The sequence below is a fragment of the Neolamprologus brichardi genome, chromosome 3, assembly GCF_056152115.1.
Source record: "Neolamprologus brichardi isolate AB-2024 chromosome 3, ASM5615211v1, whole genome shotgun sequence".
Taxonomy (NCBI): domain Eukaryota; kingdom Metazoa; phylum Chordata; class Actinopteri; order Cichliformes; family Cichlidae; genus Neolamprologus; species Neolamprologus brichardi.
Window position 1 is genome coordinate 25,671,204 of NC_142106.1, and position 13,333 is coordinate 25,684,536.

At 41.6% G+C, this 13,333-nt stretch overlaps 1 protein-coding gene across 6 annotated transcripts in view; it reads left to right on the forward strand.

The window, feature by feature from the left end:
• The first annotated feature begins 3,176 nt into the window (after window positions 1–3,176).
• The window catches only part of phka1a (phosphorylase kinase, alpha 1a (muscle)), a 34,590-nt gene continuing 24,433 nt past the window's right edge, over window positions 3,177–13,333 (forward strand). For all 6 annotated transcript variants that reach the window (XM_087835399.1, XM_087835394.1, XM_087835375.1 and 3 more), the window contains exons 1-6: window positions 3,177–3,486; window positions 9,224–9,382; window positions 9,527–9,574; window positions 10,063–10,231; window positions 12,758–12,840; window positions 12,927–13,007. In XM_087835399.1, coding sequence (XP_087691525.1) covers window positions 3,409–3,486; window positions 9,224–9,382; window positions 9,527–9,574; window positions 10,063–10,231; window positions 12,758–12,840; window positions 12,927–13,007 — 618 coding nt within the window. In that variant the 5' untranslated portion in view covers window positions 3,177–3,408. The remainder of the gene's footprint in view (window positions 3,487–9,223; window positions 9,383–9,526; window positions 9,575–10,062; window positions 10,232–12,757; window positions 12,841–12,926; window positions 13,008–13,333) is intronic.

Below are 13,333 nucleotides of genomic sequence, written 5' to 3' on the forward strand. Positions count from 1 at the left end.
AGCGAAATTTCACAAATATACTCTGTTTAAAAGATTAAAAGATCATTCCACACTTCATGACATATCACTAATGCATATTCAAATGCAAAAAGCTGTCATACAAACTTTGCAATTAGCATGTTGGTTTTTAATGTTAAAAAATGTAATATATTAGTGCTGCTATATGTCTGTGAAGGTTCTCAGTCATCCAGGTCATCGTAGTCTAAGGAAAGAAAAGTGTCTGGACTTCTTGAAGTCGCTTGAAGACGTTTCACCTCTCATCCAAGAAGCTTCTTCAGTTCTAAGGTCAAATGCTGGAGAGTCCCAGATTTTAGTGCTGTTACTTAACTTCTTTGAGCACACACACACACACACACACACACACACACACACACACACAAAACAAAACCTGTTGACACTGACGTAAACCAGGCTGCTTTGCTGTGGCTGGAAAACAGACTATTCCTAACATGCATTTATTAGTTATAATAACTCTGAGTGTCCAACCAAGGATTGGGTTTGCAAATTAACCTTTGGCTAGAAAACCTTTGTACAAGTATAAACCTTCAAGATCCCTCAGGTCATCTGGATCCTGTTTTTTATCAGTTCCCAGAGTCAGAACCAGACACGGAGAAGCTGCATTCAGCTTTTATGCTCCTTATATCTGGAACAAACTCCCAGAAAGCCTCAGATCAGCTGAAACACTCAGTTTATTTAAGTCCAGGCTGAAGACTCACCTGTTCTCAGCTGCATTTGAATAAAGCACCAAATCTGCACTGTTTTACTTTTAAGCTTAAATTTCAAAACTTACATTTTAACTACTGATTTTATCTACTGTTCCTTTTTTTTCCATTTTAAATCACCCTTTTTATTTGTTTTGGTTTTTTAATGTCCCTGTAAAGCACTTTGAATCACCTTGCTGTTGAATTGTGCTATGTAAATAAACTAGCCTTGCCTTGCCTTACAAAACAAAGGTTGCATTGTTTTATTATGTAATATTGTCTTACGTTCTGTCCTTGATTTATTTATTTTTTGCCTGTCCGGCACCGTAGCAATCAGAATTACTGTCTGAAGGCCAAGATAAATGCCCAACATATTTATTTGGCTTTTGCTATACTGGTCCACTTGATTTTCATAGTTTATTTGATTTATTTGATTATTTGATTATTATTATTATTTTTGCTTTTAAGTTATGACAGTCAGAATGCACAGGACCGGGGGACGAGAAAGGAAAAAAGGAAGGACAAGGAGAGAAGAATAGAGGACAAGAGAAACAGAGAGAAAAGACAGTGAAAATCTTTTTGATCATGTCCTTGATTAAATAAACTTAACTAATTGTAATATCTAGATATTGTTTACGTATGAGACTTAACTCTGTGAGGTCTGAGTCATGAGCCTATCCCAAAGTTCTGTAGAGAAGAAAAAAGTCAGTGACTGAAAACTCTGGAATATCCTGAGTGATATCTCAGAGTGACGCTGAAAAACTTGTTCATGCATTTATTACTTTTGTATTACTACTTCTTCTCTTTATTACTTCTAGGCTGGACTACTGTAATTCATTATTTTCAGGATGTCCTTTAAACTTCTTGAAAAGCCTTCAGTTAATCCAAAATGCTGCAACAAGAGTCCTGACAGGAACTAGAAAGAAAGAGCATATTTCCTACATACTGGCATCTCTTCACTGACTCCCTGTTAAATCCAGAATCAAATTTAAAATCCTGCTCCTCATATACAAGGTCTTAAATAATCAGACCTCATCTTATCTTAAAGACCCCATAATACCATATCACCCCAACAGAGAACTTTGCTCCGTGGTTCTGTGGAACCAGCTTCTAGTTTTGATTCAAGAGACAGACACTGCCTCTACTTTTAAGATTAGCCTTAAAACTTTCCATTTAGATAAAGCACATACTTAGTGCTCCCTTAGTTATGCTACAAACCCAATAATTCAACAAAATACATTTGGTAAGGAAGGATCTTAAGAAAGCTTTTGTTCCTGCCCGACATTCCCTTTTCAAGGCTCCAAATCAGCAGATAACAGGGTGGTCTCACATAAATTAGCACATCTTCCTGCACACTTTTTAAAATAAAAACTGAAACTAGCTCTTATTCACTGTGCACTCCTGCCATCTGCTGGTCACAATTGGGACAAGCTTTCCAACTCGAATCCTGAAGACATTTGCAAATAATGACACAGGGCTGCAGGTTATTCCAGCAGTCAGTGTATGAGGAGTAAAGTCCAGTCCACTTCAGTCTATCTCAGAGTCATGACTATTGCACAGGGCTGTATTTACCAAAAACTTCTTTACATTGCCTTTAAGTATAGTATAATGCAGCATGGCAGTGCACTGTTCCCTCACAGCAAAAAGTTTTAAATCCATCATCAGCCAGATACTTAGTTTGCATGTTTTTCCTGTGTCTGCATGAATTCTCTCCGGGTACTTTGGCTTCCTCCCACAGCCCCAGAGTTGGGTTAGGTTAACTGCTAATTCTATAATGCCCATGAGAATGAATGGCTGTCTGAGTGTCTTTGTTAGCTCTGCAACATCCTGGTGATCTGTCCAGGGTGTACCATACTGGGATAGGTTCTAGCCCCCGCCCCCCATGATGGTGGACTGGGAGAAAATGGGTTAATTATATTGATGTGTAGTTCATGTGTCACTTATTTCATTCTGGTCCAGTGTGGAAAATATGAAGGAATCCAAAATTGTTGGACTTTAAACTCTATTTTTCTTAGTTTTACAGCTTTTCCTACTAATAAAACCTCCCCTAAGGTCATTCATACTAAACAAAAATAATTAAGTAAGAGAAGAAGAAGTAAGTGACCTGTTTTTTTATTCACTACTACAGAATTAAAACGTTTTTTTAAAAAAATAAAAACCTGTTTTATAATTACAGGACATTCTTTTCTATAGTTTTACACAATTATTTCTTGCATTTTAAGCCCAAAGAGTCTTGCTGACAGATTTCTTTAATTTACTACAGGAGCATTTATTTATTATGTAAAGACTGATTTTGAAATTACACTACTTTTTTTCTAATATTAAGATATCTCCAGGACTAAAAGTGTAGTTAAACTTTTTTTTACACTGACAGAGTTTGACATCTTTGAGCTATAGGATAACAGTGCAGAGCCCTTTCCCCCTTTCTGCGCTTTTATTTTGAAGTCTCCATATTTCCGGTGTTTTCCTGGTACTGGTACTTCCGGGAACCAGCTTATCGCAGCCAGCTTTGGGTTTAGGTTACAGCTCCAGGCTGCCGCCGAGCTGTTTTTATGACAGCCGGGCAGAAGCCTCTCCGGTCACCGTAATAGCGGGCCTCTTTTCCGGCTTGTTGGACCCCAGAGAGGGGCAGAGGAAATGACTTTTCTGGGGAGCTTTTAGAGAGTTTTCCTTCTGCCCCCCTGAAGTGAACCGTTGACTCGTCACCATGAGAAGTCGGAGCAACTCGGGCGTTAAATTGGACAACTATGCCCGGATAGTGCACCAGACTATCCTGCGGCACCAAGTGAGTGTGAAGCGTTGTTTCACAGCTGTTTAGCGACCTTTAGCTTTAAAACACACACTTAGGCGGTGTCATGTGTGCAGGCAGTGTTAGCTGGTCCGCTACGAGATAAACTCAGATATTTTCATGCATGCAGGAGGTGAGGCAGGGCGATATTTCGCAAGGCTGCAGAGCTCTTTGAATCATACACACTTTCCCTGAAGTGTGTGTGTGGCAGTGAGTGTGCAGCTGTGAGTGTAATGGAGGTCTTTGATGCACTGGGGAAGTTTTTGCCATTTTATGTCAACGTCTTCTGAAGAGGCCAAAAGTATGCGGACATGTTAAGTTTTACATCCTCTTGCAGGGGCGGTTTCAGAGTGTTTTAAATGGGGTGGCCCACGGGACATTACAGTGTTTGGTTAGAAATAAAGACAAATATTTAAATTTGTATCAATATTATATAAAAACTCTGGGCGTGATAGTCCAGTCTTAAATGCAAAAGAAACTTTAAGTATTTAATGTAAAAGTACCCATGTAAGTGCTTCATTAAGGCAAATGGGGGTAGAGGGGGTCAATTTCATAACTCCTCCAGTATGCATGTCCAAGTATCCTCCTGCAAGGTGCTGAACCCCTAATCAGAGTGAGCGTGTGCATGAATGTTAGGCAAGGCCCTTAGATATGGAGAAAAGCACTTGTATGAATGTGTGTGTGATTGAGTCAAAAGTGTTTAGATTGCTCAGTTACAGTAAAGTAGTGCTACACAAGTACAATTTTATTCATCAAAAGCTTACCAACAAGTGTTGTTTGTGAAGTACTTGAGTGGTCCTAGCCATGCTTTCCATTCAATGGGGGTTGTTAGAGTAATATTTCTCATATGGTGGGTGGCCAGCCATATTTTACAGGGGGTAGTGGCACCCCAGCCATTCTGTGTGAACACCCCTGTAATATGGCTGTTTGAATAACTGCTGCTGCAGTCTCTGATGTAATATTTTATAATTGGGCTGCAGGTGTTGCCCATAATTAATCAGAAGGTCAGAAGGTAACTAATCAGAAGGTCGGTGGTTCGATCCCAGGCTGCCTCCTGGCTGCATGCCAAAAATCCTTGGGCAAGATACTAACCCCATGTTTGCCTACTGGTGGTGGTCAGAGGGCCCGGTGGCGCCTGTGTCCGGCAGCCTCGCCTCTGTCAGTGCGCCCCAGGGCAGCTGTGGCTACAGTGTGGCTTGCCATCACCAGTGTGTGAATGGTGCGTAAATGGGTGAATGTCTGAATGTAGTGTAAAGCGCTTTGGGGTCTTTAGGGACTAAGTAAAGCGCTATACAAATGCAGGCCATTTAACATAATTAGAATGAGTCCTGATTACTGATATTAAGAGACCCTTCTATCATCCTCTATAGAGGAAACTAGTATTGTTGTATTGTTGTAGTCATAACTGCTTGAGTGTATTTCCTTTTCCCCTCTCTTCAGTCATTCATTTTTATTTACCTTACTTAATTTGATCAACTTATAAGCAGTACATTAAAAATGAAGGGGGGGGGGGGGGGTCAGTGTGTTTTCCCTGTGTCGCATACACTGGGAGAGAGTCGACCTTCAACAGTGGTGTCATATTCACTTTCACTAAAGGTCACCCCGGGCAAGTTCAGACTTCTTGTTTATTAACATGCTTTTAATTTAATGAATGAAGCATGTCTCATTAAGCTGTTTCATGTTCAGTTTGGTCAGTTTATTAGTTTCCTTCACTCATTCAAGCAAAACGATGTTCTCATCATATTTCTATTCAGAGGCTTTAAAACAAACAGCCACCTCAAATTAGCCTGTTTCACAAACCTGAATGTGAGAGCCGCTGGTAGTTTGGGCCATTTAAGGCAACCAAATTAATCCTGATGTTAACGGAAAGTAACAAGCCTTTGTCGCCGTGCACAGGAGTCATACAGCCCGATCTGCTTCCATGAATCTGGCTGCACATAAACATGAAATGTGCCTTTGACTTTTGGCTCAGAGAGGCATTTTCCTGTGGCTGCAGCCTGCATTCAGTTCAGAGATGCTCTGAAGCCCAAATATCTCTGCTGGTGTGTGCATGAAAACATCAGCGTTCCTCTAAAACAGAAATTTGTGGGCCTCATTCTAGACTCTGTAAAATATTAGACTCTGAGGTGATCGGACATCTCCCACACGTTGTTTCTTTGAGTTATCCAGCTTATTAATTTGCAACTACAGTGCTAGTGTACCTGTCTATGTGCTTTGTGCTATGTGCTCAGATTTGTGTATGCCATCCCTCCACTACAATGATAACTTCAAATCTATGGCCTGGCCACCTCTGATGTTGTACGATACCTCCCGGGTCACAGAAAGTGTTGAATTTAGTTCTTTGCACAGCCAAAAACAGCACAAATAATCTCGATACCCCTGACTTTGTGCACTGCAGTGTTGCTATGTCAGTACAGGGAACATGAGCTGCAGCAACAAAGCCCAAAACATATTATTGCTTAAAATATCCCAGCGTGCTTCAGGATTAACATTTTCCTTCATCTGGGTAAAGAGTAAAGCAAAGAGCAGGGAGAATAACAGCAGATAAACCCACACATCTACACTTGTATCGGCTGGTGTGTCTTCGTCCTGTCACAGTTTACATAGAAGCTACAGAGATTAGCGAGTCCTGTTTACAGAAGAGCACGTTGATAAAATCGGTGACGCTTTGGAGACAAAAACAGAGCAAAGGAATTAACGATGGTAAAAGAGAGGCTGAGGTTAAAGTAGTAAAGCAAACACAGCAACTCCACCCAGAAAGGACAGAGGACAGTTCACCTTCTTAAAGAGGAAATCACCCTCTAAAAGAGAGGAAAACACCTGGAAAAGCTTCTGGTAATAGCACTGTTTTGGATTTTGGAGTTTATAGAGTTTATAAGTTGGAGGAAGAGGGTAAGAAGCCTGGGGAGGGGTGATCCTGGACTGTCTCACTGCCGAGTTTGTAGTCCTGTAGACAAATTCAGTGTGAGGTCACTTTTTGAACAAGTCCCAAGTGGCTGCTTAGCCAGCCCGCAGTTGTATACAGTTCACTGCTCAGATGGATCAGTGCACTAAGGACCGCAGTTACTCAGTGAGAGCTGAGGCCCTTGCTGCAGCCGCAAGCTGAGAGACTCTGATATATGCGAGTGAAAAAGATCTGCAGCAGTTTGTCCTGTTATAAAAGCAACTAAACACAAGCTGTTCCACACACGAATCACTCGAACCATTCTCACTTTTAGAGCTTGACAACACCTCGCTGTATTTCTGCAACACATTCACAAAATGCTTTGAGTGTCATTTCTGTTGGTGATGAAACCTGTGTTGATGTTGAAATCTCTGACAGCCGTACTATGTCTTGTGCATGTGATAAAATGACATTCTTTAGGCAGCAGGTAGCAAGACAGACAGCAGCGATTCACATTTGCTGACCTGAAAAGTGCATTTTGCTGTCAAACAACCTCGCTATAACAGGAAGAAAGGGGGTTTATGAGTTCTCTACTCGTAGAAAAGGACTTTGCAATTATCCGGTTTTATTAGCAAAGACCAACCTTAGGGGAAATGAAGAGAAGCATGCACAGTTACAGCTGTGCTGCTCGTGCAGTAAGGGGAAATGCATGCTTAGTCTTCAAAATGCTTTAAATTCCCCTCGTCGTTTACATTGACAAAAACGACTCAACATTTTCTATAATGGTCTTTTTTTTTCAGAATGGAGGGAGTGTGTAATTGGTTCAGTCAAACTGTCAGTTTGTTTGTCAGTTTAGCATCCACAGTTTTCAATCCATCTTTTTTTAAAATTTTGTGTGACGGCAGATGTCGATAACAACTCGAGCTGCCTTAATTTTATTCAAAATCAGACCAAGGCCACACCAAATGGCCTTGATCAAAAACAAACCAAAAACTTTGTTACTCACAAGTTTTTATAGATTGTCTTCAGACTTCACAACAATATACTAGGCTCTGGGGGACATGAGTACGAAGGTTGGCTAAGCATTTAGACTTGACCTTCACTGTTAGTGCCCAAGATCAAAGTTGACCATGAGAAAGAAATGTGAAGAAACCATATCCAGTAATATGTCATATGAAAGGGCATCGTGAGAGCTGTAGCACACACTTTTTATTTTTTCAGTACGTTACACTACGACAGAGGTCTCCAACTCCAGGCCTCGAGGGCTGGTGTCCTGCAGGTATTAGATATAACGGTGGGTCAACACACCTGAGTCACATGATTAGTTCGTTACGAGGCCCCTGGAGAACTTCAGGACATGTTGAGGAGGTGATTTAGCCATTGAATCAGCTGTGTTGGACCAAGGACACATTTGAAATCTGCCCTCACCGAGGCCTGGAGTTGGAGACCCCTGCCCTACAACATCACAATGACGCTGTAATGGGCTGACGTCAGCATGTTGTCATAAAAACATTATAAAACATCAAAGTTGTAGTATAAGCTGTGCTGTCTGCTGTTGTTGTGTCTGTATTTCTGTGCATTTTCTCATTGGATGCACTATTTAAAACCAACAGTCTGCCTGATGGTTCACACAAGTATGAAGGGAAAACAAAGAACCTCTTTCAGTGCTTCCCTGACTGAGCTGTTGATGAATGAGTACCACCAGGCGGTGGTTTATGACACCAACTCTTGGCCATCTATAATCCAGTTTTGAGATCTCTTCCCAGACACCTTAACGCCCACTCACGTCCTGGGCCATCTGACCTCAGGAATTCGCATGATAAGGTGGGGTCAGGTCTCACAATGAACTTACCCGAAACTTTGGCTGATTGGGACCCACACCCAGTTTCACACCTTGGCTCAGGCGATTAGAGGATCATCAGGGGGTCCTTTTGTCCCTCTGTGGGGGGAAACTCCCACTAGGTTTATATCTGGGACTCTCCACCATTTGACCTTAGAACTGAAGAAGCTTCTCGGATGAGAGGTGAAACGTCTTCAAGCAACTTAAAGAAGTCCAGACGCTTTTCTTTGCAAGCTCCTTTGACTACGATGACCTGGATGACTGAGAACCTTCACAGACATAATGAGTACCAATGTACAGATATTAGTGTACCTGTGAGTCCTGCTAAAAGGATGAGCTCTCCATCTGTGTCACTATAGCTCAGTACATCCACAAGGACAGAAGTGGCTCTTTTCAGCACTTCTGCTTTTACCACTTAACTTGTTTCAGCTGTGGATCATCTGCCTCCATCTTGCAACTCCAGCCATCCTCTTCTGTCACACCAACACTCTGCATGTCCTCCTCCATTGCAACCATTAACCTCCTATGAGTTCTTCCTCTATTCCTCAACAAGCTCCATCGTCAACATCCTTTGTCCATTATATCCTCCATCTCTCATCATGTCCAAACCATCTCAGCCTCACCTCTCCAACCTTGTCTCCAGACTGCTCAACCTGAGCTGTCCCTCTGATTTTAGTCATTCCCAATAAAACAGGTGGGGGGAGAAAGCTTAAAAAAAAAAAAGTACAATAAATTGGTTGCATAAGTGTACACACTTGGGTAAGAGTTTATCAGCATAGCAATCTTGACTTTGCAATATTTGCCCCGTTTTTCTTGCCAAAGCGCTCTGAATCTGTCCGATTGTGTGGGCAGCCCTTTGCAGGTTACAAAGGGCTGCACAGAAAACACGTTTTATCCACTGCATGTCCAATAATCTTGACTTCTCTCGCAAAGTTTACCTCTACATTGCCTACAGTGCCTATCAAAGGTTACAGTGCCTGTGACCTATGACCTCTGCCTGTGTCCCATAGGATCCGGTCACAGGCCTTCTCCCAGCAAGCCCAGAACAGCCTGACGCCTGGGTCCGTGACAATGTTTACAGCATCGTGTCCGTGTGGGCGCTCAGTCTGGCCTACAGGAAGACCGCCGACCGGGACGAAGACAAAGCGAAGGCCTACGAGCTGGAGCAGGTAGGTTATGTGCCTGTGGGTGGAGAACGTTGAGGTCAAAATGTCGTGTTTTTATTCTCTGACTTGGCTGGTTGGGTTGTTGATTTAAAGATGTGCAGGCTGAGGTGTAAATGTTGACATTTAAGCGTCTCTCTGCGTTTCTAGAGTGTGGTGAAGCTAATGAGAGGCGTCCTGCAGTGCATAATGAGGCAGGTAGGATATCTCCATTCTGTTTGTCTTTTAACTTCTCTGTTAGATACACGTCACTTCCCCTCTCTCTCTCTAACCCTGTCAGCTGTTTCCCTACCAGCTTCTCGTTGCTCTCATTGTGATGTTTATCACTTTTATTAAACTTGAACGTGCCGCTGTCAGATTGGATTATTATTATGATTTTACTTTAACTGAGCTCACTGTGAGTCTGAGAGCGGGGAAGGCTGACTCTAAGTGTGACTGTGAACGACAGCATTGTTTCATCTTCTCAGTCGTTTCCACAGTTTATATATAAATGTGAATATTATTGTTGTCATTTTAAAGAACATTGATTCCATATTTATAACCTCTGCATTCATTTGTGCAGTTCTGTGATTACATTTGTTGGATATTTTAATCATTATTAACGTTTAGGAATCATTGCACATTCTTTGGACCTGCTCTTTCCACACGCTTTAAAAGAAAAATCTCTCCACCCTTCTTGTTCTCAGCTGGATAAGGTGGAGAAGTTTAAATACAGCCGTAGTACCTCAGACTCGCTCCACGCCAAGTACAACACCAAGACCTGCGCGACGGTGGTCGGGGACGATCAGTGGGGTCACCTGCAGGTCGACGCCACCTCGCTTTTCCTGCTGTTCCTCGCTCAGATGACTGCGTCTGGTAGGAGGGAACCTATAAAATCACCTGTAAAACAGATGAAACTAAACTAAAATGCATTATAGGAAAACCAGAACCAGTGTTAATAGGTGTTGTCGTTACCTTGAGTCTGCCTGCATCAGACTTTCTGTTGCTGAAGAATCATTAATATTTTTTTCCCATTTTGTGTTGATTTAGCTGAAGGAGTTGTTAAGTGAATTTTAAACTAGGGCTGTTCGATATAACGATATATATCGGATGACGATATAAAAACGTCTATCGTTTCATTTTACGCTATCGTTTGTTTCGTGGTGTCACAAAATAAACTGTTTACGGCAATATTTTTCATCGTTTTGATGGTCACTGTAGTGGCTATATTAATCTCTTAAAGTTCTCTCTTTCTCATATTTAATATAACCACACTACTGATGGACAAGCGCCTGTTTTATGCATTGTCGTTAGCAACAACGACGGTAACAGCATCGCGTGTCCGCTTGTTTATGTTCCACATAAACCTTTCACAATAAAGCTCAAGATCCTGTTGAGACTTTTCAAAATAAACGTAATCACGTGAAAGAGCAGATTATTTACGGATGAGAAGTAAAAAAGAGCCGCCAGGTGCTAAAAAATAAACCTTAGACTCAAACGTTAGAACAGGCTTTTCCCCGCAGCACGCCGTGTAATAAATACAAAGAAAACGGTGGCCATTACAACTTATGTCTAAAAATGCATCGTTTCATGCATCAGTTAAAACACTCGACTCCAGCTACATGACGCGCAGCTGGAAACACTTAACGCAAGTCGAGCTGCCTGAGATTCACAGAATTTACAGAAAATGTTACATTTTTGTGATTTATATCGATTTTGGGACAATACATGTCTTATATCGGGATATGAGATTTTGGTCATATCGCACAGCCCTATTTTAAACCATGTTGGTCAGACTTAGGCCTCAGTTGCACAGGTCTAGATAGCCGTTAGTGCCGTACAGGGAAAATCCCTGACTGGCTGTAGGTTTCTGCCGGTCACTAAGTAAAATTGGTCATAGAGAGAGCCCTGCACCAAAAACTTTGTCATGATTGCTTTGATCAAGTCGAGTAGCGTTTTATTGTCACCCCAACAATATGCACTCAAGTATACAGTGGGACGAGATATCAGATCAAAGGTGCAAACTGTAAAAAGAAAAACGAAAAAATTCAAATATACATGTATACAACTATACAGAAATAAGATAAAGTAGCAGATTGTCCTGATTGCCAGCAGTTTGCACGGAAAGGCCTCTTGCCAGCCTGTCGCAAAATGTACACATTTTCTTAGCAACCAGTGGTTGCTGGGGCTGACTGAGGCTACGTCCACACTAGCCCGGATAGATCTGAAAATGGTGTTTTCATCTGAAAACGCTCCGCGTCCTCACTAATGTTTTCAGTCGTTTTCATGGAGTTATGCATCCACATTGAAACGGACGAAAACGCTTATGTTCCAGTACTGTGTATGCGTGAAACGCAAGACGATTCAACCTGCCTCATTTCTGTCTGCCGTTTATTTACTTTCCAGCTGTTTGAAACGTTGCGGCGAGTTTTTAAATGGACTAACAATGAGGTGGAGTTGTTGCTGCGAGTAACACAAAAGTACAAAGTTGCAAAAGCGAGTGAGAGTTAAAGAATATGAAGAAAAGCTATCTGAAGCAGGTACAGACTGATATTAATCTTTAATAGGGCTGTCAAAACTGAGAGCAAACAAAACAACTGCACTGCTATCTTAGTTTAATTGGTCACATGACTGGATCACATGACTAAAATGTGTCATTGTTTTCAAAAAGTCTCAGTTTTCGCTGTCCACACTGCGACGCGAAAGTACAGTTTTCAAATGTGTGCATTTTTGAGAGTGTTTTCAAAACGCCGCGTTTTCCTTGAGCCAAAATGCTGTCTCAGTGTGGATGGGAGGCTAAAATGGAGAGAAAACGATGTGTTTTCAAACGAAAACGCATTAGTGTGGACGTAGCCTGAGACCTTCAGAAGGTCGCCGAACATCAGACCTGGAGTAAGTCTTATCACATCTAGATGTCAACTTGGGCAGATGTAAGGTTTTGAGATGCATTCTTTCTTTTGGGTGGGGAGTTAAATTTAAAACGTCTTACATCAATCAGTGTATTTGTTTCTATTCTTTTTGGGTTGTATTTCTTTGAAAAGATCAAAATGTAGTAACTAAACTCAGTGAAAATATAAACACTATACAATTTAAAGGGAAAAAAACACTTTGTCATGCTCCCCTTTTTACAAGGGAAAGCCAAAACTAGAACAAAATCAATCCAAAATTTCAACATATATGCTGCCAGTGTTATTTCCTGTGTGTGGTATCATTTTGTCTGCCAGAATCTAGAAAGATTTTTTCCCACAGACCAAAAAGACCTCTTTAGCTGTGATGTTTTGTCAGAGAACCCCTGAAACTCTGAGTCTATCATTGTGTGTGTGATTTGCATCCAAACAAAATGATTGTGATGATTTTTTTAATTTAAGGTTCCTGTCTTCATTGTTTACGTCTGTGTCCCAGGTCTTCATATCATCTACACCCAGGACGAAGTGGACGTAGTTCAGAATCTCATGTTCTACATTGAGGCGGCTTACAAAGTGGCTGTAAGTCAACTTTATTCTTTTCCAGCTCCACAGAAAACGACTGCTTCTTGTTTTATTCATTCGGTCTTGTTTCTATTTTCCCTCAGGATTATGGGATGTGGGAAAGAGGAGACAAAACCAACCAGGGCATCACCGAGCTGAACGCCAGCTCTATCGGCATGGCCAAGGTTGGCACAGACACACAAACATGCAATAAACGCAGATATCTACGACACTTTAACAAGCTCGGGGGGACAAGATAAGTGAGAGCAGAGCTTCCCAATGCACAGGGGGAACAGGTGCTCCAGTAAAAATGTCTGGCACTGTCAAAGGTGCACAGCGGCCTTTACGCTGACCTTTAGAAGACCCTGACTCCACAGAGCTAAGTCTGGATCACATTCTGTACTGAAAGTATCTTCTCAGCAGCAGCATGTCAGTAAATGTTCAGATAAACTGTGAAGTCAAATCTGTTCTGGAACAAGGGTGACAGCTTTTTTTTTTTTAAAATTCCAAC